Source organism: Electrona antarctica (genome assembly GCF_951216825.1).
Source record: "Electrona antarctica genome assembly, chromosome: 17".
Lineage (NCBI taxonomy): Eukaryota > Metazoa > Chordata > Actinopteri > Myctophiformes > Myctophidae > Electrona > Electrona antarctica.
Window position 1 is genome coordinate 18,073,771 of NC_136798.1, and position 8,556 is coordinate 18,082,326.

At 42.6% G+C, this 8,556-nt stretch overlaps 1 protein-coding gene across 1 annotated transcript in view; it reads left to right on the forward strand.

Moving 5' to 3' along the window:
* The window catches only part of plcb1l (phospholipase C beta 1-like), a 220,270-nt gene extending 214,114 nt beyond the window's left edge, over positions 1-6,156 (forward strand). The window contains exon 33 of the mRNA XM_079525533.1: positions 4,537-6,156. Coding sequence (XP_079381659.1) covers positions 4,537-4,770 — 234 coding nt within the window. The 3' untranslated portion in view covers positions 4,771-6,156. The remainder of the gene's footprint in view (positions 1-4,536) is intronic.
* The last annotated feature ends 2,400 nt before the right edge of the window (positions 6,157-8,556 follow it).

Consider the following 8,556-nt stretch of genomic DNA (forward strand, 5'->3'; position numbering starts at 1 on the left):
TTATGTTGTTGAGTCGGAGGAAGTCAGCCATCCTACCCTATTGATTGCACCAAAGTTGGTTGATTTAGAAAGATAAGACCATTCCATTCCAATTGGAGCCACTAGCGGCAAAATGGTAGACACATCTTTATGGTCTCAAGTGGGCGCCGCCTGACCCTATGTTTACCGCAAGAGTGTGTTGCTGCCTGGGACAGAGAAAGGTTGATAATAAAGTGGATTTTCTCCTGATTTGTCTCTTTGAAAAAAGTATAGATATTTTTTTAGTATGAATCTTGGGAAGTTTGTGGCTTGTGACGACAAGGTCCAATCAGGGCCAGATTTAGCACTGGGCTTTGTTGTTTTTTTGTTTGTGTTACATTGTTACACTATGAGTATTGCAATCCAATTCAAGTGAGAAAAAAATGACTCTAGCCCAGGGGCATCAACTCCTATAAATCCAACACTGGATCCAATATTTAGTTCAGTGACCACCATGGGGCTAAAGTGTCACCCATCAGGGGTTGTGTTCATGTTCACTCTTTCATTGGAAATAATAGACTCCAACCTGCTTCTGGTCTCCAAAAAGGCAGCCACCTGCAAGTAAACCGGAGATGGCACACTTTTTTTTTTAAATCTTGGATTTCACTGAGGGGTTCAGCACCAGCCGGTACACGTCTGACTGGTAGTTGTCTGTGCCTGTCGTTCACTGTCAGCGTGGATAAAAGTAATAGGCACTATTCACGAGGGGTAGATTCTACATTATAGCTTATATGTGAGACAGTCAGTCAGTCCGGGCCAGATATTAATGCTGGTGGGCCAATTCTGGCCCGGGGGAAGCCTGTTGCCTATATCACTATACTGCTGCTAAATAGCCTGGAAAACTGGGTTGGACTTTCTGGCAGAAAAAGGTTTAAATCTTACCTTCATCCCCAGTTAGCCCCAGTTAACATTGTTTTCTCACTCAACAGTACACAAACCAAGAGTACAAGAGTATTCAGGGATCTGCACATTTCAACACACACTACTCGCTTTTACATTATGCCCTTTACTTTTTATATATACTTTATTGAGAATTATTCAGGGTTTTACAATTTATGCATATATTACATTGAAGTTACATGATTCAATACAAGAATATATCCTTTACTGTACATTTTCATCTCAAAAAGTCTCAGGTTGCCTGCATGGGACTGTTCTACTAACTGTTCCAACACCTAAAGCAAGCAGCTTTTATTATTGTTACATTTATTAGTAGCTAATTATTATGCCCGTAAATTGGACCAAACTTCTAGGGGATCCGAGGCTTGTGCCAACTCCCTAAGTGCTACTATGAAATCTATGAAAAACTTTCATCTGCAACACAATTTTATATATGTAGACGAAGCATCGAGGGTCCCTGCTTCATCTGCCTCTCAGCTAAGGGGTCAAACCTTGAAAGGCACTAACAGATTATGGGATGCAGCTTTAATGAAGACTTGCCAGACAGTGACCTGAGCTGTCGTCACGTGTTGTTTACCATGTCTGACCACTGACCCACACTGTGGCCACTTGACATAAGGTGTCAGTGGGGAGCTGATGACCATGTCGTTAGTGATGACGAGCCCAGGACCATGCCAGCCCTGTGGGTCTCCTGTCCCCTGCCAGCCTTCCATCCCTCGTTCCCTTCATCTTCTCTCTCCTCTCTCTCTCTCCCCCCCATTCTGGAAATTTCTAATCACCCCCATCTGTCCCTCCCTCCTTTCACACCCTGGGTGATAACAGAGGGCTTCATTCCACTGCCGAACTCTAAGCTGTTTATCACATGCACCGCACGCACGCACGCACGCACGCACGCACGCACGCACGCACGCACGCACGCACGCACGCACGCACGCACGCACGCACGCACACGCACGCACGCACGCGCACACACACACACACACACACACACGCACAATGTACACTGTACAGGGCTGTACAAACAGTATACATAAGAACATTCCCACACATACAGTATAAACACATGCTTGATACAAGTACACTACGTATACACGCATGTGCATTCTGTGCACATATATACAATACATACAGTACAGTACGCACACTTTTTCTGACGCTGCCAGGGTCTTCTTCTGACATATTACCATCCAGCTCCTTCTCCTTCACATTTTGCAAAGTGCCATTAGATGGGAGTGAAATGACAGCTTTAATCAGAGAGTGTTTGCATCCTGGTGGTTAATGGCACACACACACACACACACACACACACACACACACACACACACACACACACACACACACACACACACACACACACACACACACGCAACATACATGGCGTGGTGGGCAGACAGTCTCTCCCTCCCACTAAGTAGGTCATGCGCAGTAGAGAAGGAGGTGGGAGAGAGAGAGAGAAAGGGGAGAGAGAGAGGGAGAGAGAGAGAGAGAGAGAGAGAGAGCGAGAGAGAGAGAGCAAAGACAGACTGCACTTCATCTTCAGCCATCTGGTGGAGGTGCGCTCAGTGACACACACACACAGGGTGTGAACAGCGAGAGAGAGAGAGAGAGAGAGTGAAGAAAAGGAAGAGCGGGGGACATCTTGCTGAGAAGGTCACCTTGAGAGGCGCTGCCCCCACCACCACCACCACATATGTGAGGAGCTCCTCCACACACAGTCAAGTGGTTGTCAGTACCTCTCTGAGACCAGATTTAAAGCACTTAACAAACACTTTCACCTGGTTCATGGTCATGGATGGCCGACTGTCTATTCAATCTCTAATGACAGACGTTGACTCTTATACTGTACGTGCCAGCTGTTCCAAAGGACAAACACAGCTTTTGATTGATTGATTGATTGATTGATTGATTGATTGATTGATTGATTGATTCAATTCAAAAAAAGGATACAGGTACAAGAAAGCCAGCAGGCTTGTTTCCATTGTGGTTCTTTTGGGGAAAGGGGACATGCAAAACACAGACAAAAGAACAAAATACCTTTTGGGAAAGGCGGGCAGGAGACAAGAAAAATTAACAAAACAAAAAACCCACAAAACTTTCTTTTGGCTTGGTAATCGCATTTCAAGGGTGCCAACAAAATGTCCCCAGATAGCCCTCCTATGAGACACAGACCGAGTAGAAAAACATTGTGCCATTTTATCATGATTATTAGTGAGGACCTATTATATGAAGATTTTGAAAAGTGGTGAAGTGGTCCTTTAACCGAAAATATCTGAAAGATGCTCAAAAGACCTCCACAGAGAATTGGAAGGTGATAGACCTCTCCTCTTCTCCTCTCCCATGTTCTTCCTGCCTCTCCTCTCTGCTAATCTGTTCTCCTTCCATAACCAAATCCATATTTAAACTTTTTGGTTTTTGAGTGGTGTAAACCACTCCTACAACTGGCTTTGTTAGTCTGTGCAGAAAAAATGAGCATGGTTGCTATGTTCACCCTGTTCACCCGGGTGTGATTTCATTACGTCAGACATGATTTCATTACGTCAGACAGGCTATATAAGACCTTACACCACTCAGTTCACACAGATGTGATTTTTTTCATACAGTTAATGCGCTACAGCGTCACACAAAAGTAGCAGATCTACAACTTTTGTCGATCTGCTATAGCTTACAGTACGTGTCTGTCCGACCGACCGATGCATTTTGCACCAAGGGCTGTTTGTTTACACTTTAGACTGAGGCAGAGAGTTGTCCGGTGTGTGAAGTGCAAAATTGATTACGGTAGCTCCAAGGACTTTAGCAGAGAGCTTCAAGGGCAAAACATCTTATCGATACATCCAGGTAAAAATAAAATGCTGTTGTTTTTGGGACGGCTTGTGTTGATGACGAGCTGATGTATTGAGCTGTGAGCGTCTGACACGGTTCGTATTAGCTGCTTTTCTTTTAATTATGAGTGTCCCGGGGGAGTCGGCTGGGGTAGTTAAACAGAGGAATCAGCATTAAAGCAATTATTGGATCAGAATGAAATGAATACAATCTTGTCATCTGTAATCATTGGGGGCATCTATGCCTGGGAGAAAAACAGCTCCTCAGACTCGTGTCTCGTGTGTCTGAGGGGAGCGCTAGATCACATTCATTTGAACCGCTTCGGTGGTCTAGCACAGTACTGTAGGTTGTCAAAGTGGGGTCCGGGGACCAATCAGGGGGTCTACGGGTCGATTTGGTTCCACTTATGCACTCAGAGGTATGGGGGTCCATGGCCTAACCTAACGCATAACAAACTGAGGGTCCTTGAAATGGAAACGTTTGAGAGCTAACCAGCTGATTCACAATACATGCATGATTAATGTCCTTAAGGACATTAATCATGCATGTATTGTGTTATTGTGTTAGTTCAATTCCTGCATACAACCTCGTGGCAATGGCTATCCTCTCTCTCCATATTGGCTGCTAGTGTATTCACATTCAGTATGAGTATAATGCATTGCCTTAGCACATTTCACAACAAAGTAATGAAACACATTACTTACTGTGTTTGTCTGTGTGCCTCTGTGTGCGTGTGTCTGTGTGTGCCTGTGTCTGCGACTGTGTGCGTGTGTCTGTGCATGTGTGTGGCGTATGCAGCTGCAGAGCGACTTGGACCAGGAGTACCAGGACAAGTTCCGCCGGCTGCCCGTGGAGATCCAGGAGTTTGTTCAGGACAGCAGCAAGGCCAAGCTTAGCGACGGCGCCGGAGGCTTCCAGCAGGGCAGCCTGTCCATCTCCTCCACCATGGAGCGGCTCAGCCATAAGGCCTCCCAGTCGGAGGACGACACCGAGGAGGGCTCGTCGGAGCGCGTTTACGACACGCCACTTTAGAGAGCCCCATATCTTTGTTTTTGATTAACACTGGACCACCGATCACCGATGGCCGAGCGTACGCCGCGGCCAAACGGATCTAGGATAGATCTGCCCCCTTCCCACACGCACCGCCTTCGGTCCTAATGTTAACCAATGGGAGGATTATACCCAATCTGAACCCGCCGGCCTGGTGAGTAGAGGTCGACTCTGCCCTGCCGTGCAGTCTCGTCCAGAGAACCAACCTGTAAATACCCTTTTTGGTTCTTTTTGGTGTATTTTTGTTGATGTTGTCGAGCTCTGCGGAGCGCTGCGTTACTCTTTGGGTACGGCCACAGGATGTCTGACGAAGAACTAACTTTTTCACAGGAAATAACTTACTTGAACTATTGCACAGAGAGAGAGAGAGAAGACTTTGTTTATTTTTAGGTTTTAAATTGAAATACTCAAACTGTTGTTGAGTATTGGTGGTCGCCTGGTCGGTTGTTCAGTCGATCGGTCAGACGGACAGATGGACGATGGTTGCTGGTGCCAAGATTTAGAGTTCACGGTGCACTTCTAGTGGAAGTTGGCTTTGCAATGTGACGCCAAGTGAAGGGGAGTCAAATTGTAATCTAACCACTACAATATTCAGCCTTTGCTTCCATCCCTCTAATGCCTGATTTATACTTGGTTTGTGCACCAGAAATAGCCCGAAATGTGAGTTTATAGATCGGCTATTCTTTGGCATAAATCATGCTTAAGGATTAGATCCACTATTTGTGTATGTATTTGCACTAACTGCTTCCCACATAACCATGTACATGAACTCGTATTGTAACCCAGAGGCACAGGAGGCTAGCTGGTTTGTTTCAGTTTAATTCTCACAGAAGTAGGCCTACGTACGTGTTGCTGCTATTTTGTTTTAATACCGTTGGTTTTGCTTTGTACAACACCGTGTTGAACACCTGACACAGTGAGATCATGCGGTATGTTGTCAATTGTCATGTTATAGTTTTTTTTATTATAATTTTTAATATATTGACATGTTTAACGGCCAGTCCTGCAGAGGGCGGGTATACAGTATGAAGAAGTTGTTGTACAGTACTTGCATGTATTTTTGAACAACTGTAAATGTTACAGTAGCTCTGTAGCAAAGAAAGAAAGAAGACACTAATTCACTGTAAATTTACTCTTGTACAGATAATTCTTATCATTGACCCACAATATTTCAAATAATTGAATCTGAAAGCCACACTGTACTGCTGCCCCAAAGCCTGCATGGGTACCGAGGCTAATGTTACACTGGGAACAACAACTCAATGAAATCAAGGACATCAATTAACTGTGTCTTTTACCCTCGTCTCCTCGAGGTAAACTGAATGGGGTTTTTGTCGTAAAAAGTGCTCCCCCATCACCCCCCCCCCCCCCCCCCTGAGTAGTTGGCATACTTAAGTATACAGTACGCACGCACGCACGCACGCACGCACGCACGCACGCACGCACGCAATCACAATCATTTTAACCACTTTATTCATTTATATGTTGGCTATTCAAAAATAGGATATGTACGAGCTACGAGCTTGTACATCTGCTGTTTTGGGAAAATAATTTGAAAAATATTGAATGGGGTTTTTTTTTTATGATTAATTCTAATTAGATTTTTTTTATTATAAATCTTCTCTTCTGGGCATTCCCTGGCACAATACCTTTTCAGATGGGGGTCTGCGGCCAAATTCATATTTATATATTTGGGAGTCCTTGGCACGAAAAAGATTGAGAACCACTGCTGTAGAGCTGTATGGGGAAGAGTGTGTGTGTATTGGTGGTGTACATACAGTACATACTGTGTGTATTGGTGGTGTACATACAGTACATACTGTGTGTATTGGTGGTGTACATACAGTACATACTGTGTGTATTGGTGGTGTACATACAGTACATACTGTGTGTATTGGTGGTGTACATACAGTACATACTGTGTGTATTGGTGGTGTACATACAGTACATACTGTGTGTATTGGTGGTGTACATACAGTACATACTGTGCAGCGACGGACTGAGATACACAGGAATAACACTGTCTCTCTCATTGACATGATTCACAATATTAACTACTGTAGTAGCTAGAGTTTGTTGTTGTTTTTACACAGACGTCCCCAATGCTCCATTTCAATTAGCACCAGCGTAGAGCGTTCTTCCTTCTTCTCACCAACTGGTTTGTTCTAGGGCTGGGCTAATATATCCACATTATATCCATATCGTGATATTATTAGTCTATATACTGTATAATCTTCTGGGATTTTGGATATTGTAATATCGTGATATGAGTGTTCACTTAAGCCCCATTTATACTTTCAAAAAAATGTTTGGAAGTTTAAGAAAATATATATAGCGAAAATAGTCGATCTACAAGCTTGACATTTCTGTTTTTACAAAAAAAAAAAATGTTTTTATTATCGTCACAATACGATATTATCATCACAATATTGATATTGAGGTATTTGGTCAGAAATATCATGATATTTGATATTTAGATTTTTGCCCAGCCCTATGTTGTTCCCTCTTTAATATGAGAGCTCTGTACTGTATATTGCCCATTCAGTTCTCAAAACAAAGGAAGGGATTATTTTTTCACCACTTCCTGACTGTCCAGTGCCATCCAACTCACAGACAACAGTACAAGTTTGAAATTGAAATATAACATTTCAACAAACTTTCTCTGAAAGTAAAGTTCAAAGCGACGGTTTACCCATGAAAGTAAACAAGTACAAATTCATGTTCTGTGAGAGTCCCGTGCCTTTTTTATTTCCCGATAGATTGGCCTTGTTTAATGTTGAATGTGTGAATTGTTTAAATTTGCCATTGTATTATATTCTATGAAGCTGCCTGATATTGAATAGACCCGTGTGCACTTTTTAGTATGTGTGTCTACTGAGTAAATGCTTGTGATGAGCAGTATTTGAAATGTGAGAAGAGAGATGTCTTTTTAAAGTTGTTTTGTTTTTTTTGTCTTGAAACACCTAATTTAACCCCCTCCCCACCACCATCCTCTTTATCAACCTAAATGTATGCATTCTGGGTTTGTAAATGTGTGTATGACATAAAACAGGATAAAACATGAAGTTGATTAAAAAAAACATAGAGTAAAGGGAAATATGCTTGTAATTAAAAAAAAGAAAGTAATAATAAATGTGGCTATTATTGTACTTTGATGTGAACCCATGTGTGTCTTGATTTGTCACGTTGTGTTTGTTTTGTTGCCATATGTTGTTCCATCTATAGTAGAATTCATACCGCACCTGGTATTAGTTTCACATTGAAATGTGTTGTCTTGTGTGATGTATTATTTATCATGACTGATTTCAGTCTTTGTAACATACTACAGTGGTGGCAAAGAAGACTGCGGTTTAGGGTTACGCCTGGCCTATATAGCTAACATGATCGATTTGTCTGGAAAGGTTATTTACATTTCTCATAAGCTTCCTTAATTAAGTATACAATGCGACAGTGTGCCTACATCATAAATCTGTTAAATCTTTGACAGGCTAATGGGGAAAAGCACAGGTTAAAGAGGAAGCATATAGCAGAACTGATTTTCCCTTGAAAGAACCATTAGGAGTGTGAATGGCTTTTAGTTCTCGACATTCTTATCATTGATTAAACTATATCACAATGGAGAAGTCAACATTATTTTTCAGCACTATGATCCATTAAAACTACACTAGGACAGAGGCTCCCTGTCAAGCTAGGTTTAAAACACACACTCAAGGTGTGTATGTGTGTCCGTGTCAACACATATGGTTGTAAACATTTGGGCTTAGAGTG